The sequence below is a fragment of the Anomaloglossus baeobatrachus genome, chromosome 5 (assembly GCF_048569485.1).
Source record: "Anomaloglossus baeobatrachus isolate aAnoBae1 chromosome 5, aAnoBae1.hap1, whole genome shotgun sequence".
Taxonomy (NCBI): domain Eukaryota; kingdom Metazoa; phylum Chordata; class Amphibia; order Anura; family Aromobatidae; genus Anomaloglossus; species Anomaloglossus baeobatrachus.
In genome coordinates this window covers 232,875,906-232,903,599 of record NC_134357.1, presented here as the reverse complement: position 1 = coordinate 232,903,599, position 27,694 = coordinate 232,875,906, and the positions used below count along the sequence as shown (strand labels likewise).

Here is a 27,694-nt window from a genome sequence, read left to right as displayed (position 1 = left end):
GGAGCGGACTACCGTTGCTCAGGCATAGGAGTCACGATTCTACTTAAAGAAAGGTGCAGGAGAAAAGCGAAAACCACCAACCTGAAAAGGGGAGAAGCGCAGCCGGCTGCGGGCACTGTCTACCATCTTGTTTGGTTTACCAGAGACTCCAGTGTGTCTGTCATAGTGAGTACAACAGTGCCCTCGGGCCGCGCGCAGCACTGCACCGCATCGCAACGACACGCACTCCCCTAGCCCCCTTCTTCCACGGGCCCCGGGACCATCACCCCCCTACCAACGGAGGGGGTTAACACCAAGCTGCGCAACACCGTCCCCGGGAGCCTAGTCAACGGCAGCGGTGGTGTCCATCTATTCACCACAACCCGTGGGTGGCGTCACAAACTTAAAACCCCCAAACAACCGCGGCCCCGGCCGTGGACCACCCCACCGTACATCACCACCCCTCTTCACATAGCGCCAACAACCTCCCTTCAGAGCGACGTGACCCCCGTGTCCGTGAGGAGCTCGAGCCACCCACCGACGAGCACGGATCTGAGCGGCTCGGCAGCCGGCCGAGCCCCAGGGCGGTACACTAGCAATGTTGCTAGCAATAGCACCCGCCCCGGTCGTTCATGCGACATACCTGTTCAGCGACGTCGCTGTTGCTGCCGAACAATACCTCCTTCAAGGGGGAGGTGCATTCGGCATCACAGCGACGTCACAGCGGCATCACAAAACGGCCGTCCAATAGAAGAGGAGGGGAGGAGATGAGCGGCCGTAACATGCCGCCCACCTCCTTCCTTCCTTCTTTTCCGGTGGACACAGGTAGGATGATGTTCGTCGTTCCTGCGGTGTCACACACAGCGATGTGTGGTGCCGCAGGAACGCCGAACAACCAGCGGCATGTGTAATGCCCTGGCCGGGCCAGGTAGTCACAAATAGGCCCCAGCACTACACCTTTCCCTCACAGGTGACATCAGCCTACCTTTAAAACCCTAGTCACCCCCCTCAGGGCTAGATGGACACACCAGGGGGCGGAACCAGGCGGTTGGAAGATGCCCACCAAGGAGTCTAGACAGCCCGGGTGTGGGAAAGTAGTCAGTGCAGTGTTAGGGTCACTTTGCACACTACAACATCGCAAGCCGATGCTTGCGATGCCGAGCGTGATAGTCCTCGCCCCCGTCGCAGCTGTGATATCACGGTGATAGCTCTCACCTGCCCTGCAACGTTGCTCTGGCCGGCGACCCCCCTCCTTATTAAGGGGGCGGGTCGTGCGGCGTCATAGCGACGTCACATGGCAGGTGGCCAATAGAAGCGGAGGGGCGGAGATGAGTGGGACGTAAACATCCCGCCCACCTCCTTCCTTCCGCATAGCTGGCGTGAGCCGCAGGACGCAGGTAGGAGATGTTCCTCGCTCCTGCGGCTTCACACACAGCGATGTAGGATGCCGCTGGAACGAGGAACAACATCGTAACATCGGTCATTTCCAAATTATGGAAATGACAGACCGATGATACGATTACGACGATTTTGCTATCCTTTAGGGGCTTACAATTAACATTTTAATGGAGATGAGAGGTTGGAGGATACACCTGCTTCAGAGGTAGTGAGGGGACAACAGGGTTTTGCAGACTGTAGACCTTCCTGAAGAGATACGTTTTCAGGTTACCTCTGAAGGTTCCAAATGTGGGGGACAATCGGCCTTGCCGAGGTACTGAATTCCAGAGGATGGGAGATAGTCTGGAGACGTATTGGAGGTGACTGGGTGAGGAACATATGAGAGCGTAGGAGAGAAGAGGGTCATGAGAGGAGCAGAGATTACATGTGGAAAGGCATCGGGAGATTACTTTGGAGATTTATTACAGAGACAGATTATGGACAGCTTTAAGAGTTCATTATTAGTCATTTAAACTTGAGCTGCTGGGGAACTGAAAGCCAGAGGAGGGATTGGCAGAGGGTAGAGGTGGATTAGTAGTGAGATGAGAGGTGGATTAGTAGTGAGGGGAGATCTGGATTAGTAGTGAGGGGAGGTATGGATCAAAGAAGCACTCCAATGAAGATTTTTTTTTTTTGTAATAAAACTACACTGGATCTGTGAGAAAAAAGGCAGTAGGTCAGTATATTAAATAATCCCACAATGCACTACAAACACATATAGCCAGATTTATAAAAAAAAAAATTTCATGGGCGTGATTCTTTAAATGAGCAACGGATTTTAGGTTAGACAGGAGAGGTAAGAATGTAAAGGGTGCTTTATACACTGCGGCATCGCTACCGATATATCGTCGGGGTCACATCGTTAGTGACGCATATCCGGCGCCGGTAGCGACATTGCAGCGTGTGACACAAATGAGTGACTATCAACGAGCACAAAAACGTGAAAAATTGTTGCTTGTTGACACGTCGTTCATTTCCTTAATATCGCTGCTGCCACAGGTACGATGTTGTTTGTCGCTCCTGCAGCATCACAGATCGCTGTGTGTGCCACCGCAGGAACGACGAACATCTCCTTACCTGCGTCAACCGGCAATGAGGAAGGAAGGAGGTGGGCGGGATGTTACGTCCCGCTCATCTCCGCCCCTCCGCTTCTATTGGCCGGCCGCTTAGTGACGCCGCTGTGATCTCGCTATGAAGCCGAACGCCCCTCCCCCTTGAAGGAGGGATTGTTCAGCGGTCATAGCGACGTCGCTGTCAAGGTATTTGCGTGTGACGCTGCCGTAGCGATAATGTTCGCTACGGCAGCGAGCACCAAATGTCGCACAAACGACAGGGGCGGGTGCTATCGCGCTCGACATCGCTAGCGATGTTGCAGCGTGTAAAGCATCCTTTAGTCCAGAGGCCACTGAGAAGGCCAGTGCAGTAGTCAGGCAGGAGGTGATAAGAATATGTACTAACATTTTAGTAGATTTGGGGCTGAGGAAAGGGTAGATTCGGGACATATTTTTAAGTTGGAGGGTGCAGGAAGCGGTAACAGCTTGAATGTGTAGTTTGAAGGTTATAAAGTTATACCAAGGCAGCATACTTATGATACAGGGAAGGTGAAATCTAATATATTGTGATACATAGATCTGGAAGGGGGTTGAGTGAGATGGAGAAAAGATAATGTGTCCAGTTTTGTCCACACTGAATTTTAGAAAGTGTGGTGAGAAGGAGCATATGGTTGGATGCTTGCTACAGCTATTTTTGTGAGTTTGGTTTGCCATGGTTACCTATTGATTTGTTGAATTCTGCCATGTAAAAGAGGGGCAACCCATTAATAGATGTAAGGGTGACGCCCCTGGACTAGTCAGGTCATCACAGGGTACTGCATGCTCTTTATCTCCCAGTGCAGTACACAACCCCCCATGGTTCTGGTTTCCAAACCTGCAGTACTGCCTCCACCAGCATCCAAAATCCCAATCACACCTCGCACCACACCCTGTCAGGCACAACAGTGGGCTGCTAAGCTGGAATAGGGGTACGTGGACCCCAGGCCGGAAAGTAGCTTCACGCGTCCCGGTAATTTACTCGACGGGGGTGAAGACTTCAAGATTCATCCCTAACCTGCTCCAAAATCAGGGTACTAGCGCACCGATAGGATAGGACTTTCCCAAATACAGTCCAAAGAAATCCTACGCGTGAACCCTGAGAGCAAGCTCACTCCGTTAGCCATACGGGTGAGCAGGACCCGAAAAGTTTCAAGCTTGAGGGTCCAACTAGTGAGAAGGTGCCACGGAAAAGGCCACAGGCTAACAGCAACACCAAGGGCACGGATCCCAGCGTGCTCCCTCTAGGCTGCAGTGGTGCTCAGATCTCTGGTTTACAAGCTGTCGGTGTTATTATTCCTGGACTGAGTGAGTACACTGAAAAGCCCCTTTTCCTCTACCCAACGGCACCCCAATCTCCAACATCCCAACGGGCCCCGGAGCACAAACCCCCTACCCACGGAGGGGTTAAACATCCAGCTGCTACACCATCGCCACCGGGCTTCCCCCCAACAGCAGTGGTGGTCTCCTACATTACCACACACCGTGGGTGGCGTCACGAACTTTCTAAATCCCCTGTACATACTTCCCCCCTTTCTTCCTTTTTAATTTGAGTGTCCGCGCGAACCCCCCCGGATCCGGAGACCCCTCGAGCCACTGCGGCTCCGGATCTGAGCGGCTCGGCCGCTGACGTGGGGGCGGTACATCTGCAGGGGACGGAACCCGGACGAGCTCCCCAAGAGGTCATCGGCACTCAGAAACTTGGTTTACCACGTTGTCAGCGTCTGCTTTCCTTCTGAGTGAGTACCTGATTAACCCCTGCTACCAGTGAGTCTACGCTCCCCCTTGCAATCCATCCCACTATTCAGGGTCCCGGGGCCTTTCCCTACCCGTGGAGTGTAACGTCATCTGGCTGCCCCACTCCATCACCTCGGGTACTCCCAACGGCAGCGGCTGTACTCCCTATTACCGCACACCACGGGTGGCATCACAAACTACCTAACTCTCCTGTAAATAACCCCCCATCACGTTTCGGAGTGACTCCGAGCCCCCAGGTCCACGGAGAGCGACGCCCGGATCTGAGCGGTTCGACCGCTGCTGGGGCGGTACACATCCGGGACATAAGTGTACAGTTGTAGAACATGGAGGAAGGGCAATTTAACAAACCGTATCTTAGTCTGGCTAAGCTACAGCAATGATTAAGATTCTTGGCTTCAAAATGAGATCCGAATTGCCTCTGTAGTCACATGCCACCCGAAGATATAAAATAAAATGAGGGTTGGAAGTGATAATGCTGACATATGCAGCTCTTCATTAATCCCTGATAAATGCCCTGGTCCATGAGAATCTCAGTTTGAAACTGAGCTAAGATCAATGCTGTAGCTGTGATCCACTATAAGATATAGGCATTAGTAGATAGGACGTATCAAATAGATCCTGGACTGCTGGTTTGCCAGGTATGAGCTATGGACTTTACAGGAAAACAGTTAAAACCATAAGGTACACTGAGCTCTTTGCCTTATCTGAAAAAAAAACCCCAATGTTTAAGCAAACCACTATTTGTATCAAATACATTAGACCCAGAAGTCTTTAGTACAGATGGCGAATTTATTTGAGTGGAATTGAGTTCTCGAATTTTACAAAAATTTGCATTCTGAAGAATATTTTTTTGTAATTCGCTTTGCGCAAATTCAGCAAAATGGTTGGCAGTTATGGCTTACATATTGCTAAACAATGGAGTGCTGACAAAAGGTAAAAAGAGAAAAAACTCACTGCTCACCTCAATCGCTTCCTTATACCACATCTCCGGCCTGGTGATCACTAGGACTTATGGCCGTGAGCAGGCCCCACAAGGTCACTGTGCTCGCTAATTGAATTTCTGCATACAGTCACCTCGGGGGGCCTGCTCATGGCCATAAGTCCTGGCCTAGAGGGAACACTGGGCCTGAGACTCCATGTGAAGGAGGCTCCAAAAAGCAGAGGCTACCGGAGAGGTCACTATTGAGGTGAATATGACAATATTTCTTATCTTACATTTATTATGCTCCAGTATCACACTGTAAATAGGAACATCCAATTCATGGAGAATAACTTCCCTAAGAATCGAATTTCCTTGTAAAATCTGCTTGTTTGGCAAATTTGGATGGAGTCAACTCAAATCTTTAAGTGTGTTCTGCTCCTTTGTTGTGGAAATTATTGAAGGCTAAAGCCTCTGAATTCAACTTCTGTGGTACTCTCACATTATCTAATACATGCCAGGAGACCATTTATGGACCAAGACTGTGTAAAATATCAACAAAATAAATTTCACCCAAATTTGGATAAATTTCCCATTAGAGAATAAAGTCACATGTAGTGCTCTTAGTGTCATTCATGATAGGCTCAGTCATATTAAAGCAGCTGCTTGTTTTCCTTGGAAATGATTTGAAGACGTATGTAACCCTGCATTATAGGTGTCAGGTAGTGTTCCCTGTACTGTAGACAGACTTTACATATAATATGCACAGCTCACTTTTTTATTTGTATTTTTAGGAACTTAAAGAAAGATCATGTCTCAGTTATATCATGATGCCAGTATTAATGGGATGGCAGCTGATGGAGTTGGGCAGCCACAGAATACCCGAGTATTGGATGGTAATGAACAGGTAGGTTATATAAATTAAATAATTGCCACTACTGAGTATACCTATGTCCACCTACGTACAAGAACGATCTTTTAAGCCTCATTCAGATGTCAGTGAACCATGGACAGAGTATGGACCATGATGTATGGACTGGATGTGGGTCCAGAACCACTCTCAACTGCCGCATATATGTCTATGAGCCTGTCAGGTTTGAGTAAGAAGACCTGTAGCTAGTGTGTGCATTGCAGTCCTTACTAGGACCATGTTTCACCAACTTCTGAATGAGTCTTTATAATTACAGTGCCCATAACCCTATCATGCCTGGTGGTGGTGTTTTATGGCTTGATGTCCAGATTTCATTTGTTTTTTCGGAATAATAGATTTTAATGGTGTATTTTTTTTAAGTTCACCCATTATTTTTTTTTTTTAAACAATGAGCTCTCTTAGGCGGGCTTTGCACGTTGCGACATCGCAAGCCGATGCTGCGATGTCGCACGCGATAGTCCCCGCCCCTGTCGCAGGTACGATATCTTGTGATAGCTGGCGTAGCGATAATTATCGCTACGCCAGCTTCACATGCACTCACCTGCCCTGCGACCATCGCTCTGGCCGGCGACCCGCCTCCTTCCTAAGGGGGCGGGTTGTGCGGCATCACAGCAACGTCACGCGGCAGGCAGCCAATGGCGGCGGAGGGGCGGAGATGAGCAGGATGTAAACATCCTGCCCACCTCCTTCCTTCCGTATAGCCGCTGGCGGCAGGTAAGGAGATGTTCCTCGTTTCTGCGGCTTCACACACAGCGATGTGTGTTGCCGCAGGAACAAGGAACTACATCGTACCTGTCGCGGCACCAGCATTATTGAAATGTCGGAGCCTGCACCGATGATACGATAACGACGCTTTTGCGTTCGTTCATCGTATCATCTAGGATTTACACACTACGACATCGCAAGTGACGCCGGATGTGCGTCACTTTCGATTTGACCCCACGGACATCGCACCTGCGATGTCGTAGTGTGCAAAGCCGCCCTTATTATTAAACACTGGAGCTGATATTTCAAAGGGATTACTAAGGGGAAAAAAAATGAATTTACATTTTTAGAGGAACCCTGTCACAGTTGTAGCGGCATCTTATAGTTCAGAAGCTAAGCATATACACCGTGTGCAGAATTATTAGGCAAGTTGTATTTTAGAGGATTTTTTTTATTATTGATCAACAACTATGTTCTCAATCAACCCAAAAGTCTCATAAATATCAAAGCTTAATATTTTTGGAAGTTGGAGTGGGTTTTTTTTTAGATTTGGCTATCTTAGGAGGATATCTGTTTGTGCAGGTAACTATTACTATGCAGAATTATTAAGCAACTTAATAATAACCAAATATATTCCCATCTTACGTGTTTATTTTCACCAGGTAAACCAATATAACTGCACAAAATTTAGAAATAAACATTTCTGAGATGAAAAACAAAACCCCAAAAAATTTGTGAACAATATAGCCACCCTTCTTTCTGATGACACTCAACAGCCTACCATCCATAGATTCTGTCAGTTGCTTGATCTGTTTACGATCAACATTGCGTGCAGCAGCCACCACAGCCTCCCAGACACTGTTCCGAGAAGTGTACTGTTTTCCCTCCCTGTAGATCTCACATTTTATGAGGGACCACAGGTTCTCTATGGGGTTCAGATCAGGTGAACAAAGGGGCCATGTCATTATTTTTGCATCATTTAGACCTTTACTGGCCAGCCACGCTGTGGAGTAGTTGGATGCATGTGATGGAGCATTGTCCTGCATGAAAATCATGTTTTTCTTGAACGATGCCGACTTCTTCCTGTACCACTGCTTGAAGAAGTTGTCTTCCAGAAACTGGCAGTAGGTCTGGGAGTTGAGCTTCACTCCATCCTCAACCCGAAAAGGTCCCACAGGTTCATCTTTGATGATAGCAGTGTGGCGCCCTGGACTAGCCAGGTCGTCACAGGTAACACACACACACACCCACCCCCACTAGACAGTAACATTAACCAAACACAAAATCCTTGTTGCTTCCCTCCAGTGTCTGATGTCCACACCAGGTGGGGCAGAGCCAAGTGGTTGGCCCCACCCACCGAGGAGTTCACAGGCCTGGAGGCGGGAAAAGCAGTCAGAGTAGTTTGAGAGGTGGAAGTGAGAGGAGTAAAGTGGAGAGTGTCTGGGTTTGTGGCCCAGGTACTAACAGCAAGGTTGGCAGACGGTGGTGGCCGTCTGCAGGAGTGGTGAATCAACGCGGAACCGTAGGACCGGGGTTGGGCGGTGGCCCGCCGGTACCGACCGGGGAGCGAAGTGAATCCAGCACACACAGGCAGGGCCATCGGACCCCGACTAGGCTTGGAGTCACCGTTAACAGTCAAATCCGAGTGTGACAGGAACCCCAGGGGTTTCCTAACAGCCAAAGACCCGTTAGAAGGCAATCGTCCGCACTGTGAGGGTATACAGCTACCACCTAAGGCTAGAGATCCAAGGGCCAGCGACTGCGGGCAAACGGGCTCCTCCGGCATTCATACACCGGGGAGCGGACTACCGTTGGGGATCCATCGTAGTCAAACAGTACACAAAGGTGCAGGGAAAGACAGCCGCCATCACCTATCCGGGGAGAGACACTGCAGCCGGCTGCGGGACCCGTCCATCCAGCCGTTTGGTTTACCGAGGGCTTTGTGCATCTCTTACTGAGTGAGTACACCCGTGCCATCCGGTACCGCGCCGCGATGTCCCTGCAACCCTGCACCTCACCAACCCTGCCTCCCCGTCGCACTACCGGGCCCCGTGACCACCGACCCCTACCCACAGAGGGGGAAAACAACATCCCAGCTGCTCCCTACCATCGCTCCCGGCATCTCCGTCACCAGCAGCGGTGGTGCCCATCTTCACCACAACCCGTGGGTGGCGTCACAGACTAAATCCCCCAAACCAACCACCCTTTTCACTCACGGGCGAGGAGCGCCGCTCGAGTCCCCGGATCCGGCCCACCGCTCGAGCCACCGAGCAGCAGTCGCAGCAGCGCCGGACCCGAGCGTTAGTGAGCGCAGCGGCGGCGTCACTTCCGCCCGCGACACCAGCCTATACTAGTATCCCACCTCCTCCTTGCTGGCGTCTTGAAACAGAGTGGAGTTCTCTGCCCTTTACTGTTCCAGCCTCTGGCTCATCCATCTGGCCCATCAAGAGTCACTCTCATTTCATCAGTCCATAAAACCTTTGAAAAATCAGTCTTAAGATATTTCTTGGCCCAGTCTTGACATTTTATCTTATGTTTCTTGTTCAAAGGTGGTTGTTTTTCAGCCTTCCTTACCTTCGCCATGTCCCTGAGTATAGAGAAACTGTGGAAAGAATAGGCGCAAATAGGGTCTTATCCGGTAAACAGGTATAGGGTGAATGTTGGGAAAAAAACACTCACCTGGTCAGATTGTGCCAGTCACAACCCCTTATTAAGCATGGAAATAGCGTGGAAGGCAGCGGTCCTGCAGTGGTAAGATGATTACAAAGGCAGGAGAAAAGCAAGTTTAAATACCGCGCCAAAACCACAGGAGTCCAGAGGATATTAGTAAATCCCTTTTTATTTTCTCAGGTCTACGCGTTTCAGGGATATATCCGTTCCCTTCATCAGGACAATATACAGGGAATAATACAACAAAAGAGGGGCCGCAGGCTCCTATATATATACGTAAAAAGCCACGTATACACTTATGTGATCCTCCTCGTGACTCATAGGCACGTGAGGTAATCGTTAAAGTTGTAGGAATTGACAAAAAGAAAAAAAGAAGAAAGGAAAAAAAGGGGAGAAGAAAAGAAGAAAAAAAAGGAAAAAAAAAAGAAAGAAGACGCTAAAAAATGTATGGGGAAGGAAAAAAAGGCTACACTTCTTTTGTTAAAACGGTGAGTTGTACGGGTGAAAAGAAAAAAAGGGAAAAAAATGCTAGAGGGATTTTGATTAAAAAATAAAAATAAAAAAATTAAAAAATGTGTTTTGTCTTTATTTATATTTATGTATTTATACAGAAAAAAGGGATGAGAGATGAAAAAAACAAAAACTGGAGTGATAGAAAGGAATGAACCGGATATAAACTAAATATAAATACATCTATATCACTGTTCACTTAATCACGTGTATTCAGTGTGAAAAAATATAATTAAATTTAATAATTTTATATATTAAAGGGTGATGAAACTTCATAAATATTCTCTTAAAAGAAATGTGAATCCACTGCGAATGGTAACTAATCAGACTATTTACGGGGAAAAAAATACGCTTGCAAAGGAACGCTAGGAATAGGAGTGAAGGGCGCCTGCGTGAAGGGTTTACTTAAGGTTGACACCGTGGGAAAAAACTAAATGCGCTTGCGCAAAAGGGTGATACAAGGTTATGGCCGTGTAAAAGTTATGAATGAAAAAATGGGGGGATGTCAGATCCCCTGAAAAGCAAAAAATGGTATAGACCCAAAAAATTGCACAAACCCGAAAAAAAGGGGGGTAAGGTTAAAAATTACAGTTTAATTAGTTGAAAGAAGAGAGAAGGGAAATACATATTAAAAGAATAATGCTCGTGATCAGAATGACTACATAAAAATATTAATTCAATGTCACAGGTGCCTAGTATAAAAATTTTATATTTTCCTTTTGTCCAAGCAATATATCTTCTACATCATCTTAAAAACATTGGTGTTCCTCATTTTTTCATTCATAACATTTAAACGGCCATAACCTTGTATCACCCTTTTGCGCAAGCACATTTAGTTTTTTCTCACGGTGTCAACCTTAAGTAAACCCTTCATGCAGGCGCCCTTCACTCCTATTCCTAGCGTTCCTTTGCAAGCGTATTTTTTTCCCCGTAAATAGTCTGATTAGTTACCATTCGCAGAGGATTCACATTTTTTAAGAGAATATTTATGAAGTTTCATCACCCTTTAATATATAAAATTATTAAATTTAATTATATTTTTTCACACTGAATACACGTGATTAAGTGAACAGTGATATAGATGTGTTTATATCTGTTTCATTCCTTTCTATCACTCCAGTTTTTGTTTTTTTCATCTCTCACCCCTTTTTTCTGTCTAAACACATAAATATAAATAAAGACAAAACACAGTTTTTTAATTTTTTAATTTTTATATTTTAATCAAAATCACTCCAGCATTTTTTTCATTTTTTCCCCCTCACTTTTTTTCTTTTCACCCGTACAACTCACCGTTTTAATAAAAGAAGTGTAGCCTTTTTTTCCCTCCCCATACATTTTTAGCATCTTCTTTCTTTTTACTTTTTCTTCTTCTTTTCTTCTCCCCCTTTTTTTCCTTCTTTTTTTCTTTTTGTCAATTCCTACAACTTTATCAATTACCTCACGTCCCTTTGAGTCACGAGGAGGATGACGTAATAAGTGTATACGTGGCTATTTTAGACATATATATATATAGGAGCCTGCGGCCCCTCTTTTGCTGTATTATTCCCTGTATATTGTCCCGATGAAGGGGACTGATATGTCCCTGAAACGCGTAGACCTGAGAAAATAAAAAGGGATTTACTAATATCCTCCGGACTGCTGTGGTTTTGGCGTGGTATTTAAACCCGCTTCTCCTGCCTTTGCTATCATGTCCCGGAGTATGGCACACCTTGTGCTTTTTGATACTCCAGACACGTTGCAGCTCTGATATATGGCCAAACTGGTGGCAAATGGCATCTTGGCAACTTCACGCTTGGTTTTCCTCAATTCATGGGCAGTTATTTTGCGCCTTTTTTGCCGAAAACGCTTCTTGCGACCCTGTTGGCTATTTGCCATGACACGCTTGATTGTTCGGTGATCACGCTTCAAAAAATTGGCAATTTCAAGACTGCTGCATCCCTCCACAAGACATCTCACAATTTTGGACTTTTCAGAACCCGTCAAATTTCTCTTCTGACCCATTTTGCCAAAGGAAAGGAAGTTGCCTAATAATTAAGCACACCTTATATAGAGTGTTGATGTCATTACACCACACTCCTCCTCATTACAGAGATGCACATCACCTGATAAATGGCTATATCATTTAACATATAAAACTACTAACAAAGACACTTTTACTTTTACATGTATCCCTTAGCATCTGTACACTGATAAAAAAACAAAAAACTTTCTGGCAAAAAAAAAAATCTTGAATTAGTGAATATTCATCCCTTAAAGACATCAATTGCGTTATTGTATTGAATCTGGTGTTATGGGAATTGTGTCCTGCGTTTTTTGTAAATGTTGTGATACGTGATCTGTGATGATAATGTGTGGATTGTATTGTAATGTAAGAAGTAATGTGATGTACTGTGATGTGCTCCTGTATTCTTATCCATCCTCCTGACCAGTCCTTATCTAGTACCTCCTCCCTCCCTACCCGGGAAAGGGGATGGGGGGGGGGGTTGGGAGGGAGAGGCTGTGAATGAAGCATGCAAACACCAACAGTGATATGCAGAGAAAACCAAAACTCTATCACAAGTAAGCTCACACAGAGTAATCAGACAAGTGATAAGGAGGAAAACTAAAGCAGGGAGTAAATTGGCACACAAAGCAACACACAGTAAATCACCAGACGGGAAAACAACAGCACATCACACCGATGTAGCAGAAAGCTATAGTCAGCTTGGGAAAACAAATTCCTCCATCTTAAAAAGGCATAGAGTACCTGTCATAGGTCTCCCGCAACATTTGATCGAAAAGGTACCCAGCAGGCTAGCAGAAATGAACTCCTGCTAGTCTGATCAAGAATGAGCACACAGCTGGTTGATGCCCATGCCTGCCTGTGCAACTCAGAAGCACCAGAGAAAGTATAGAGAGTAGTGTTCAGGGTGCTTTACATGCTGCGACATCGCTAACTATATACAGTGCCTACAAATAGTATTCAACCCCCTGCAGATTTAGCAGGTTTGATAAGATGCAAATAAGTTAGAGCCTGCAAACTTCAAACAAGAGCAGGATTTATTAACAGATGCATAAATCTTACAAACCAACAAGTTATGTTGCTCAGTTAAATTTTAATAAATTTTCAACACAAAAGTGTGGGTCAATTATTATTCAACCCCTAGGTTTAATATTTTGTGGAATAACCCTTGTTTGCAATTACAGCTAATAATCGTCTTTTATAAGACCTGATCAGGCCGGCACAGGTCTCTGGAGTTATCTTTGCCCACTCCTCCATGCAGATCTTCTCCAAGTTATCTAGGTTCTTTGGGTGTCTCATGTGGACTTTAATCTTGAGCTCCTTCCACACGTTTTCAATTGGGTTAAGGGCAAGAGACTGACTAGGCCACTGCAACACCTTGATTTTTTCCCTCTTGAACCAGGCCTTGGTTTTCTTGGCTGTGTTCTTTGGGTCGTTGTCTTGTTGGAAGATGAAATGACAACCCATCTTAAGATCCTTGATGGAAGAGTGGAGGTTCTTGGCCAAAATCTCCAGGTAGGCCGTGCTATCCATCTTCCCATGGATGCGGACCAGATGGCAAGGCCCCTTGGCTCAGAAACAGCCCCACAGCATGATGCTGCCACCACCATGCTTGACTGTAGGGATGGTATTCTTGGGGTCGTATGCAGTGCCATCCAGTCTCCAAACGTCACGTGTGTGGTTGGCACCAAAGATCTCGATCTTGGTCTCATCAGACCAGAGAACCTTGAACCAGTCTGTCTCAGAGTCCTCCAAGTGATCATGAGTAAACTGTAGACGAGCCTTGACATGACGCTTTGAAAGTAAAGGTACCTTACGGGCTCGTCTGGAACGGAGACCATTGCGGTGGAGTACATTACTTATGGTATTGACTGAAACCAATGTCCCCACTGCCATGAGATCTTCCCGGAGCTCCTTCCTTGTTGTCCTTGGGTTAGCCTTGACTCTTCGGACAAGCCTGGCCTCGGCACGGGTGGAAACTTTCAAAGGCTGTCCAGGCCGTGGAAGGCTAACAGTAGTTCCATAAGCCTTCCACTTCCGGATGATGCTCCCAACAGTGGAGACAGGTAGGCCCAACTCATTGGAAAGGGTTTTGTACCCCTTGCCAGCCTTGTGACCCTCCACGATCTTTTCTCTGATGGCCTTGGAATGCTCCTTTGTCTTTCCCATGTTGACCAAATATGAGTGCTGTTCACAAGTTTGGGGAGGGTCTTAATTAGTCAGAAAAAGCTGGAAAAAGAGATAATTAATCCAAACATGTGAAGCTCATTGTTCTTTGTGCCTGAAATACTTCTTAATACTTTAGGGGAACCAAACAGAATTCTTGTGGTTTGAGGGGTTGAATAATAAATGACCCTCTGACTAAACTTTTCACAATTTAAAAAAAAAATAAAAAAAGAAATAACATTCTTTTTTGCTGCAGTGCATTTCACACTTCCAGGCTGATCTACAGTCCAAATGTCACAATGCCAAGTTAATTCCGAATGTGTAACATTGCTAAATCTGCAGGGGGTTGAATACTACTTGTAGGCACTGTATCGTCGGGGTCACGATGTTTGTGACGCACATCTGGCGTTGTTAGCGACATCGGAGCGTGTGACAGCTAGGAGCGAGGATCAACTAGCGCAAAAACATCAAAAATCGTTGATCGTTGACACGTCGCTCCTTTTCATAATATCGTTGGTGGTGCATGCCGCTGGTTGTTCGTCGTTCCTGCGGCATCACACATCGCTATGTCCACTGGCAATGAGGAAGGAAGGAGGTGGGCGGGATATTCCACCCGCTCATCTCCGTCCCTCCGCTTCTATTGGACGGCTGCCGTGTGGCGTCGCTGTGACGCCGCACAAACCGCCCACTTAGAAAGGAGGCGATTCGTCGGCTACAGCGACGTCGCAGGGAAGGTAAGTCCGTGTGACGGGTGTAAGCAATGTTGTGCCCCACGGGCAGCGATTTGCCCGTGACGCACAACCGACGGGGGCTGGTACGCTCGCTAGCGATATCGATAGTGATATCGCAGCATGTAAAGTGCCCTTTAAAGTCTGTAGCTGGAGCAGTGTCTGATGCCGCCATGACACTCGGTGAGTTTCGCGCAACACACCCTGTGATATAAGCGTTAGCTGTAGCCCACAATGGAAGGGATTAGCTGATAGGGTTAGAAACTGTTCATTCTAGAAAATTCAATGAAGATACAATGTGCGATAGATAGATAGAGATGAATAGTCTGTAGGTTGTTAAGGTCGCATATGTGACGCCCCTGAGGCTTCAGTCGCCACAGAGCATTGCACCCAAATTTGTGTGTAATGCTAAACCCGGATCCTAAGGAGGTCAGTCCCGCTTTCACCACTTGCACACTCAAATACACACCAGGTTGTCCTGTTCCCATTGGGGACTGGGCTAGGGTCGGGTAATAAAGGGGTCGCCGACAGAGTGGCATTTACAGTATGCCCTTAAACAGGGCCCCAGTAACACTGGCTTAGGACCTGGAAGCAAGGAGGAGCAGCCAGCAGGGGGAGTCAGGAGCAAACACAACAGTTAGGGAGTTCTCCAGCAGGACAGCAACAGAGCAGACGTGCATTACAGGTGCTCCGGTGGGAAGGAGGAAAAGGTCACACGGTTGCCGCAGGGAGAGTGAATATGCTCCCCTCAGAACCGGCGCCACACAGGGTGGCAGGACCCTAGGAAAGATCATACTTCACGTTGGTTTTCCAGGATCTGCCTGGACGAGGAAAGTTTCAAGCTTCCCTGATCACACAGCGGCCGACAGCACAGTGCCAGATTGGATCTGGGACCTTGCTTCAAGCCAGACCCCATATCGGAACCGTAGCACCTGCATATAGAGACAAGAGTACTACTCGTGAAAACCCGGGTCCCCATGTAGCTTCAAGCCAGGGGATCCATAGACAGGCGCTATAAGGAGGGAACGCCTTTTTTTTTTATTTTTATTTTTATTAATGCACCGAACACCAAACCGGACTGATCTCTTAAACAATCCGGGTTCAACGGAGCCCATCATAGCAAGTGACCGGTATTACCTGGGTGAGCGGCACATCCCACTAAGGACACCAACTGCAAGGAGTTTGTATGTTCTCTCCGTGTTTGTGTGGGTTCCCTCCGGGTACTCCGGTTTCCTCCCACACTCCAAAAACATACTCACAGAGAACCTAGATTGTGAGCCCTTCACTACTACCTCAAAAATCTCTCCGCTGCCATCTTCTCTACACCTCGGGGCAACGGAGCCGGGCAAGGCCGCCTGTGACAACGATAGTTGACGGCCGGGCGACGAGTAGGTTAAATGCACTTGGCTTGTGGGGCGCTACACATACAGTGGGTGACTCATGGCAAAAAAGGGAGAATGGAGACTGGAATCGTGACAGCATGATCCTTAAGTACTGACCTAGACACTAAAAAACACTGAGGCTAAAATCTTGCCACCATGCGGAGTGGCCCCAGATTGAAGGGTACGGAGAATGGTACTTTAGTGACTAGGCCCCAAGCATGAAAGTTAACAGGTTTGAACTAATTGACATGTGAGTAAAGTTGACTTTCCCGGGTAGAGTGTCCCCAAGCATCCAAGAGCGCAACCCTCTTTTCTGGCACTACTGGCTAACACTTACCCACCTCCTTTATGAGGAAAAGAGATGGGGACGTGGAAGTGTCTATGAGCACAAGGCTCTACTCTGGCCATAGTGACAGAACCCCCTATCACCTCCTCTATGAGACGTGGAGTCGCTGTAAGGGAAGATGACCATCACGAATTGGACTGTAGCGTTCGGCTCACAGGACCAGTAAGATCGGAAACAACCCAGCAGGAATGTGTCTGAATAGGCCTTGTAGAATTAAAACATGCTGGACAATAAGTGCCCGCTATCTGGTGTATAAGGTTGTTGATGACGATGAACCGTCAAATAAAAGACTGTTGTTTGAAATGAACTGGTGGTCTCTTTGTGGAAATGAGTTGTCATGTGGTCCTGGACAGCCGATGACAGTGGTAACATGTGTCGCGGGCGGAGGGGACGCGCTCACCACGCTTGGGTCCGGGGCTTCTGCTGCTGCTGCTTGGTGGCTCGAGCGGTGGACCGGACTTGGGGACTCGAGCAGCGCTCCTCACCCGTGAGTGAAATGGGGATGGTATGTTTAGGGAGATTGTTCATGACACCACCCACGGGTCGTGGTGGTAAGGGCACCACCGCTGCTGGTAATGGGGATCCCGGGATAGATGGTAGGGTGCAGCTGAGATGTTGTCCCCTCCGTGGGCAGGGGTTGGTGATCCCGGGGCCCAATGGTGTAACGGGGAGGCCGGATGGCTGGGGTGCAGGGACTGCGCGGCGCGGTGCCGGACGGCACTGGTGTACTCACTCAGACAATCACTGACAGAGTCGTAGGTAAACCAAAACGGCCGGACGGACGGGTCCCGCAGCCGGCTGCAGTGTTGTTGTTGTGCTCTCCCCGGATGGCTGATGGTGGCTGTCTTTCCCTGCACATTTTAGAATGTTCTTGACTCCTATGGTTGCCCACCGGTAGTCCACTCCCCGGCTTATAGGTGCCATAGGAGCCCGTTTTGCCCGCAGGCGCTGGCCCTTGGATCTCTAGCCTGTGGCGGTGGCTGTATATCCTCTCTGGGTGGACGGTTGCCTTCAATCGGGACTTGGTTGTTGGGAAACCCCTGGGGTTCCTGTCACATTCGGATTTGACTATTGACGGCGGCTCCAAGCCTTGTCGGGGTCCGATGGCCCTGCCTGTGTGCTTAGCTTCACTCTATTCCCCGGTCCGGTACCGGCGGGCCGACGCCCGACCCCGGTCCTTGCGGCTCTGCGGAATTCCACTAACTCCTGCAGACGGCCACCACCGTCTGCCAACCTTGCTGTCAGTGTCTGGGCTCCAACCCAGACACCTCAAGTGTTCACTCCTCTCACTTTCACCTCCAAGACTGATCTCACACTTTTCCCGCTTCCAGGCCTGTGAACTCCTCGGTGGGTGGGGCCAACTGCCTGGCTCCGCCCCACCTGGTGTGGACATCAGACTATGGAGGGAGGCAACAAGGGTTTTTGTCTGACTGTTGTAACTGCCTAGGGTGGGAGTGTGTATGTTGGTATGTATGTGACTACCTGGCTAGTCCAGGGCGTCACACATGCAGCCTACACTAGCGAACACCCCACACTACACACGTCCACACACCCAGTTATGACCAGCTTTTTCATGTAGCATGTTGGGGTATGCGGAGTCCATCCCTTGCCCACTACTACCTCGCCATGACACTCTACAAATGTGCAAAAGCAGAGGGATTTTATGTTTTTCTACCAAAAATGTCTGAGCATTGGATACAGTGAAGAAAATAATTATTTGATCCCTTGCTCATTTTATGTTTTCCCACTGACAAAAGTCATGAGCAGTCTATAATTTTAAGGGTAGGTTAATTTTAACGGAGAGAGATAGAATATTCAAAATAAAATCCAAAAAAATCACATTTTCGAAATTATATACATTTATTTGCATTTGCAGAGAGAAATAAGTGTTTGATCCCTCTGGCAAACAAGGCTTAATATATAGTTGCAAAACCCTTGTTGGCAGGAGGGAAGGAAGATGTCACTCAGGATTTTATGGTACATGGCTCTATCCATTGTTCCATTAATGCGAGGAATTAGTCCTGTGCCCTAGTACTTCAAAACATAATGTTTCCATTTCCATGCTTGACAGTGGGGATGGTGTTCTATGGTCTTAGGAAGCATTTCTGTTACGAGCAGTACAGAGCATTTTGCACACAGGTGATGCTCTGCCATGCCTTTCTGAACTACATAGCCGACAGTGACATATTTCCTTTGTACAGAGCATTTTTCATTTGGAGTTGCGCCGCTGTGTTTCTCTGAGCACTAGCTACAGGTTGTATGACATCGCAGGATTCCTTGCAGGTTCTGGGAGGTGCTTTTACTCTGGTGTTCCACCTTCCTGGTAATTGCTCTGTTTCATTACTAAGCATGTTCTCCTAGAACTTCACTGCTCGTACTCTCTGGTTCTGCAGTCGTGCTCTTAGCTGGAGTTTATGCTCTTGTTTTGATTTTAGTTTCTTGACCTCAGACTGTTGATTGACTCCTCTGCTCACTTCCAGTTCTTGTCATTTCCTCCTGGCTTCTGACCTTGGACCATTACCTGACCACATCTCTGTCTTCTCCCTGAAACTAGCACGTACTCTCCTGGAATTCTGACCCACGGCTTGTAACTTGTTTGGGCTTTCTCCATGTGCCCTGTTGTGTCCTCCTGTTTCCTGAACCCGGCTTCTCTGACTACTCTTCCATCTATACTATCTGTAAGTGGTGACTAGTATCACAATTTCTTCCTCCAAACACGGCTAGTTGAGTTAAGGCCAAAGAGCTCAGTTTTTGTCTCATCTGGCCACAGCACCTTCTCCTAATCACTCTCAAAATCATCCAAATGTTCATTGGCAAACTTCAGACGGGCCGACTGTTCATGTGCCTTCTTAACCAGTGACACTTTGCGGGCACTGCAGGACTTTAAGCCATTATGGCGTAAAGTGTTACCAATGGTTTTCTTGGTGACAGTGGTCGCAGCTGCCTTGAGATCATGAACAAGTTCCCCCGTGTAGTTTTAGGCTGCTCTCACCTTTCTCATGATCATCCTGGATACCCCACGAGGTGAGATTTTGCATGGTGCCCCTGATCGATCTCAATTGACACTCATTTTGTATTTCCTCCATTTTCTTACTATTGCCCCAACAGTTATCTCCTTCTCACCCAGCGTTTTACTTGTGATTTTGTAGCCCTTTCGAGCCTTGTGCAGGTCCATTATCTTGTCCCTGACATCCTTAGAAAGATCTTTGGTCTTGCCCATGTTGTAGAGGCTATAGTCTGGCTGATTAATTTAGTCTGTGGGCAGGAGTCTTTTATACAGGTGACAATTTAAGACAGCTGTCTTTAATGCAGGTAACGAGTTGATTAGGAGCGTATAAGTGGTCTGTAGGAGCCAGAACTCTTAATAGTTGGTAGGGAATCAAATACTTATTTCTCTCTGCAAAATGCAGATACATTTATAAAATTTATACAATGTGATTTCTGGATTTTATTTTGGATATTCTTTCTCACTGTTAATAGTAACCTACCATTAAAAGTATAGACTGTTCATGTCTTTAGGTGGCTTTACACACTGCAACATGGCAAACGACATCGCTGTAACGTCACCGGTTTTGTGACGTAATAGCGACCTCCCCAGCGACATTGCAGTGTGTGAAACACATCAGCGACCTGGCCCCTGCTGTGAAGTTGCTGATCGCTACAAATCGTTCAGGACCATTCTTTGGTCCTTTGTTTCCCGCTGTGCAGCAAAGTCTCAGTGTGTAAAGGGGACTTAAAACACTGGAAACGAGTGATGTGTCACAATATCTGTCAATCACTATTCTCTGTCAGTCGGTCTCTCCCTCTCGGTCTCTATTCTCTCTCTGTTGGTCCATCACTATCTCTGTCCCTCTCTCACAGTCTGTCTGTCATTTTCCCCTCCTCTCATATACTCACCGATCCCCGATCCCCGGCGCGGCACCTCACGGCATTCACACTGCTTCGGCGGCTTTTCCTCTTTTGAAAAAGCCGGCCGCTCATTAAACAATTTCGTATTCCCTACTTTCCCCGCCCACAGGCGCCTATGATTGGTTGCAGTGAGACACGCCCCCACGCTGAGTGACAGGTGTCTCACTGCACCCAATCACAGCAGCCGGTGGGCGTGTCTATACTGTGCAGTGAAATAAATAATTAAATCATTAAAAAAAACGGTGTGCGGTCCCCCCCAATTTTAATACCAGCCAGATAAAGCCATACGGCTGAAGGCTGGTATTCTCAGGATGGGGAGGTCCACGTTATGGGGAGCCCCCCAGCCTAACAATATCAGTCAGCAGCCGCCCAGAATTGCCGCAAACATTAGATGCGACAGTTCTGGGACTGTACCTGGCTCTTCCCGATTTGCCCTGGTGCGTTGGCAAATCGGGGTAATAAGGAGTTATTGGCAGCCCATAGCTGCCAATAAGTCCTAGATTAATCATGTCAGGCGTCTCCCCGAGATTCCTTCCATGATTAATCTGTAAATTACAGTAAATAAACACACACACCCGAAAAAATCCTTTATTAGAAATAAAAAACACAAACACATTCCCTCATCACCAATTTAATAAGCCCCAAAAAGCCCTCCTTGTCCGGCGTAATCCACGGACCTCCAGCGTCGATTCCAGCTGTGCTGCATGCAGATGACAGGAGCAGGAGAATACACCGCCGCTCCTGTCACCTCCACGCAGCTAATGAAGACAGCCGCGCGATCGGCTGAGCTGTCACTGAGGTTACCTGGATCCAGCGGTGGATGCAGCGGTGGCCGCGGGTAACCTCAGTGACAGCACAGCTGATCGCGCTACTCGCGGTTTTTTAATTATTTAATTATTTATTTCACTGCACAGTATAGACCCGCCCACCGGCTGCTGTGATTGGGTGCAGTGAGACACCTGTCACTCAGCGTGGGGGCGTGTCTCACTGCAACCAATCATAGGCGCCTGTGGGCGGGGAAAGTAGGGAATACGAAATTGTTTAATGAGCGGCCGGCTTTTTCAAAATAGTAAAAGCCGCTGCAGCAGTGTGAATGCCGTGCCGCGCCGGGGATCGGGGATCGGTGAGTATGAGAGAGGAGGGGAAAATGACCGACAGACTGTGAGAGAGGGACAGAGATAATGACGGACCGACAGAGAGAGAATAGGGACCGAGAGGGAGAGACCGACTGACAGAGAATAGTGATTGACAGATATTGTGACACATCACTCGTTTCCAGTGTTTGACTAGCTAGGTCGTTCTGCAGGTCCGGATCGCTGTTGCATCGTTGGCCAGGTTTGCCTGTTTGACAGCTCACCAGAGACTCACCAGAGACTTTGTAGCGATCCCGGCCAGGTTGGGATCGCTGGTGGGATCGCTGAAAGTCTCAGTGTGTAAAGGGGCCTTTAGTCAGTGGTCAAACTTACAAAATCAGCAAGGGATCAAATACTTATTTCACTGTATCCATGCATAATGTGTTTGTCACATAGGAAAGTTAATAGTGTGCATGTAAATACGGGGAATTTAGGCTCATTTATATAGGCATATTATTTGCCTGTAATGAGCACTAATCACTAATTATAACAAGCCAATCAGTGCTCATACTTACAATTATCACGGCATTTTCATTAGTTCATAAAATGATTAGTTTCCCACTGATTCAATTTCTTTGGGAGCACGTCCCTCGTTAGATGAATGGAAAGGGCGTGCAACAAACAATGATATTAATGTTCACACAAAAGTTGTGATCAATGATAAAGAAGGGTTTCAATATTTTTTTTCCGAATGTCAGACATACTGTAGTTATATAAGGAATGATTTGGTAAGTCAGAACGTTGTGGTGATAATGAATGTGGCGCCCTGGCCTAGCCAGGTCGTCACAGATAACACTCAAACACCCCCACCCCCCATTAGACAGGGACATCAGCCAAACAAAAACCCCTGTTGCCTCCCTCCAGTGTCTGATGTCCACACCAGGTGGGGCGGGGCTAAGCGGTTGGCACCACCCACCGATGAGTTCACAAGCCTGGAGGCGGGAAAAGTGTCAGTTAGAAGTAGAAGTTGAGTGTAGGAGTGTGAAGTGAGAGGAGTAAACACTTGGGTGTCTGGGTTTGTGGCCCAGGCACTAACAGCAAGGTTGGCAGACGGTGGTGGCCGTCTGCAGGAGTGGTGGAGCAACGCGGAACCGTAGGACCGGGGACGGGCGACGGCCTGCCGGTACCGACCGGGGAGCGAAGTGAAGCCAGCACACACAGGCAGGGCCATCGGACCCCGACCCCGACCCGTGGGTGGCGTCACGGACTAAATCCCCCAAACCAACCACCCCTTTCACTCACGGGCGAGGAGCGCCGATCGAGTCCCCGGATCCGGCCCACCGCTCGAGCCACTGAGCAGCAGCAGCAGCCGCTGCAGCGCCGGACCTGAGCGTTAGCGAGAGCGCAGCAGCGACAGCGTCCTCCCCGCCCGCGACAACTTGGCGTCACGAACAGGATTGAACCCATCTACTTACCAGTAGAAGTGCGCCTTGTGATCTCCGCCGGCGGTGTCCGGCCAAAAATTTTGAAGCGCCGCCATCTTGGCTCGAAAATCTCCCGCTCGAGCATCTTTCCGAGCAGGGAAGGCGCGAAAGCGAAGCCCTGCCCCCAACAAACGGAAGTGCTGAAGAGTACCAAGGGGGCGCGAGAGTGTGTCTGCCTGATGTAGCCGAGGCTATAAAAGCGGGGACGCCAGGACTCTGCCAGCACTTGGTTCCTGGAACACGGCCACGCATGATGTCCCGTCCATCCGGCACCGCGGAAATCCCCGAGCCCACGCCAGGAACAGCGGCGTGGGTGGAAGCCCGGACGGCACAGATGTGCTGCCGCCTTCAAGCCCAGGTCCGGTTCTTGATGGAGCGCTGGGTGGCTGAGATGGAGGAAGTGGCGGCGGCCGTGCAGAGACGCGAGGTGGAGACAGAGTTGGAGGAGCGGGTAAGCGACCCACACCCCTATGTCCGAGAGGGACCGGCCGCTGCGGCTGAGGGGCCCAGCCTGCGCCTGCTCACTCTCCTGCTTCCCCCGCCATCCGTACCGGCTGCTGTTGCCCCTCCGCTCGGTCCGATACCCCCAACACCGGTAGCGGAAGCCAACCCGTCCGTCCTAGAGGACCGGCCTGGGGGCGTTGTTCGGGACCGGCCTGCGTCCCTACCGCTACTGTGGAAGGCTCCGCGGGAAGTAGCCATCCGCGACAAGGAGCCATCGGCCCCGGAAGTGGCCGCACCTGTAGCCGTCCCGGCTCCGGCAGTCTGCCCGGCCGTGGAAGAACCGGCCGCTGCTGGCCCGAAGGCTCAATGGGTGAGGTCAACAAGCCCTGAATCCCCCGCCTCGGTTGAGGCTGCGCCGGGCCGCAACTGCAAAGCCGCAGTCCAGGCCATGTCACAGCAGGACCCCCACAACAGAGGACCGGTCGTGGCCTGGGTGGGTGCGGTCAAGCGGGGCCCGATCCGGGCGCAGGGGTCTGCCAACGCCCCATACTGGGACAGGGAGCCAAACCCGTTGGGCCGGGAGATCGCCGCTAGAGAGCAGCAGAGGGCCGAAGTGCTGGCGAGGGTGATCCGAGAGAAAGATGCACTCCATCATGCCACCTTTCGGGTGCGGGGCCCAGTGTACGAGGGTCAAGTCCGGCAGTTCGACCAAAGAAGGGGGTTTGGCTTCATCTATGAGCCGGGCCTGGAGACCGAAGTATTCGTGGCCCGCCGTGATCTCAATTCACACCTCCCCACGGGCCACCCAGGTCGTGATCTACTGCCGGGCGACCTAGTGACTTACACCCACCACTGCGGAGAGAGGGGCTGGTTCGCCCTGGATGTAAAACAGAAGAAGAGCCGCAGTGAGCAGACGCGGCCCCAGCCAACCCCTCCACCAAGCCGTCCGGATGTGGAGCTGGAGGAGGTCTCAGAGGAGTATGACCTCAAGTAGTGGCAGCGGTCCTCCATTGCAAGCAGTTGTCCCCCGTTGGGACCCTCAGCAGTGTGATTGTATGACTCTAATGAACCGTGACATTTACCTGATTATCTGTGTGATTATTCCAGCCGTTACCGGCAAGTTGTCCCCGGAGGGACCCTATTTGTTTACAACCTGCATGAGAGACTACTCATGGACATGGCCGAGAACTGGCAGGCCACCCACGAACTTGTGGGCCTGTAAATAAGTTGAGGGTTGATTTTCCATGGTGCCGCCTCCGGAGAGGCAGATTGGAGGAAGGGCCCGCAGCAGAGCAGGCTGGGGCCCGGCCACCACTAGGACCGGTGGCCATCCTCCGGGGGTCAGGGGTCCCCCAAGGACGTGGGGTCCCCTGAAGTGACAGCCGGGTCCGAGTAACCGTACCCGTTCCCGCTCGGGCAGCCTGAACCTGGACTGGGGTCAAGGGGTGCTGCCCACTTCTTAGGGGCAGCATCAGGGCTAGGTTGCTTGGGTAGGAGAACGGAAGACATCCGTCCGTCCGTCATTATTAAAAATGTTTATATGTGAAGAAATGCTTATGTTTGAAAATGTTTTACATGTTAATTTATCTTTTTACAGTTGAAAAATAAAACCGGTGATGGACGGGCAGCCCGCAGACGGTCTGCATTTCACCAAGGGGGAATGTGGCGCCCTGGCCTAGCCAGGTCGTCACAGATAACACTCAAACACTCCCACCCCCCATTAGACAGGGACATCAGCCAAACAAAAACCCTTGTTGCCTCCCTCCAGTGTCTGATGTCCACACCAGGTGGGTCGGGGCTAAGCGGTTGGCCCCACCCACCGAGGAGTTCACAGGCCTGGAGGCGGGAAAAGTGTCAGTTAGAAGTAGGAGTGTGAAGTGAGAGGAGTAAACTCTTGGGTGTCTGGGTTTGTGGCCCAGGCACTAAAAGCAAGGTTGGCAGACGGTGGTGGCCGTCTGCAGGAGTGGTGGAGCAACGCGGAACCGTAGGACCGGGGTTGGGCGGTGGCCCGCCGGTACCGACCGGGGAGCGAAGTGAATCCAGCACACACAGGCAGGGCTATCGAACCCCGACCAGGCTTGGAGCCACCGACAATAGTCAGATCCGAATGTGACTGGAACCCCAGGGGTTTCACAACAGCAAAAGTCCCGATTGAAGGCAACAGCCCACACCGTGAGGGTATACAGCTACCGCCTAAAGCTAGAGACCCAAGGGCCAGCGTCTGCGGGCAAACGGGCTCCTCCGGTACCCATACACCGGGGAGCGGACTACCGTTGGGAATCCATAGTTGTCAGAAAGAGAACATCAAGGTGCAGGAAAGACAGCCGCCATCACCTGTCCGGGGAGAAGCACTGCAGCCGGCTGCGGGACCCGTCCATCCAGCCGTTTGGTTTACCGAGGACTTTGTGCCTTTCTTGCTGAGTGAGTACACCCGTGCCATCCGGCACCGCACCGCGCTGTCCCTGCAACCCTGCACCTCACCAACCCTGCCTACCCGTCACAACAACATCACCGGGCCCCGGGACCACCGACCCCTACCCACGGAGGGGGAAAACAACATCCCAGCTGCTCCCTACCATCGCTCCCGGGATCCCCGTCACCAGCAGCGGTGGTGCCCATCTTCACCACGACCTGTGGGTGGCGTCACGGACTAAATCCCCCAAACCAACCACCCCTGTCTCTCACGGGCGAGATCCGGCCTACCGCTCGAGCCACCGAGCAGCAGCCGCAGCAGCGCCGGACCCGAGCGTTAGCGAGAGCGCAGCAGCGACGGCGTCCTCCCCGCCCGCGACAATGTACATGGGCCATTATGCTTTATTTTGTGGTGAGGGGGCATTTTTCATTTAGATTTTTTTTTTTTTTTAAGTTTTTCATAGCTTTTAAAGTGAACCTGTCATCAGAAATTTAGCTATAAACCTAAAAGTTTCCCCCTCTGCAGCTCCTGGGTTGCATTCTAGAAAGCTTCCTATAGTTTTTGTGGCCCCTTTTATTCCCAAATAAATACTTTATAAACTTGTACCTTTTCGTATGCAAATTTCTTAAATCTTCCATGGGGGCGGGCTGCCTGATGTACGTTGCTGTCCTCCTGCCGATTTACGCCGCCCCCGAATGCTGAATTTCAAACCTCAGGACGCCGCCCCTGGGCGCCCGTGGTCCCGTGCATGTGCTGTGCTACTGTAGCGGTGCCGTGCACTGCGTGCACGTGTGACCGCTAGTGACGCTTTGCGCGGGCACGAGGTTATGGGCGGCGCTGTGAGTGTCATCAGCAAGTGCCGCCCATAACCTCGTGACCGCACTTTCGCCTATTCCTCCAGCGTTCTGCGCAAACGCTCACTGGCCAGATGACCGGACGTCACCTCCTTCCCATCCTGCTCAGCAGCAGGAAATAGATGGGAGGAGCGGACGGAGCAGTTGGTGCCCGCGCAAAGCGTCACCAGCGGTCACACGTGCACGCAGTGCACGGCACCGCTACAGTAGCACAGCGCATGCGCGGGACCACGGGCGCCCAGGGGCGGCGTCCTGAGGTTTGAAATTCAGCGTAAATCGGCAGGAGGACAGCAACGTACATCAGGCAGCCCGCCCCCATGGAAGAATTAAGAAATTTGTATACGAAAAGGTACAAGTTTATAAAGTATTTATTTTGGAATAAAAGGGGCCACAAAAACTATAGGAAGCTTCCTAGAATGCAGCCCAGGAGCTGCAGAGGGGGGAACTTTTAGGTTTATAGCTAAATTTCTGATGACAGGTTCCCTTTTAATATTTTTTTTTTCAAATTTGTAATTACGTTTACATTTTACTAATGATTTATTTTACTTAGATTTTTTTAATGAACAGCCTCTGGACCAGTTACTATTGCTTGCTTAGTGTAATATTTGAACACTGCTGTGTTTTTGGAATCAATGATCGCTGCATTTCAACAGCATGGAGATATTCATATCTGAAAGCAACTAACAGACTTTGGTCCTGGTGCTGCCATCATGGCCAGAGAATAGTTGCAAGTGGCTGACCCATGCTGCTGGAACCCAGCAATCATGGCGTGTCCAAGCCTGACAGTAAGGCTAGGGTCAAACAACAGTAGGTTCTCTCATCCATGAGAATCAGGTCAATTATACTAATGACACTCTGATCCGAGTTTGATCAAAGTGTCAGCTTGGTTTGATCCG

General features: G+C 49.4%; 1 protein-coding gene across 2 annotated transcripts in view; it reads left to right on the top strand.

Annotated features, from left to right (window-relative positions):
* The window catches only part of UNC93B1 (unc-93B1 regulator of TLR signaling), a 112,605-nt gene that overhangs the window by 45,881 nt on the left and 39,030 nt on the right, over positions 1 to 27,694 (top strand). For both annotated transcript variants that reach the window (XM_075347341.1, XM_075347340.1), the window contains exon 2: positions 5,976 to 6,088. In XM_075347341.1, coding sequence (XP_075203456.1) covers positions 5,993 to 6,088 — 96 coding nt within the window. In that variant the 5' untranslated portion in view covers positions 5,976 to 5,992. The remainder of the gene's footprint in view (positions 1 to 5,975; positions 6,089 to 27,694) is intronic.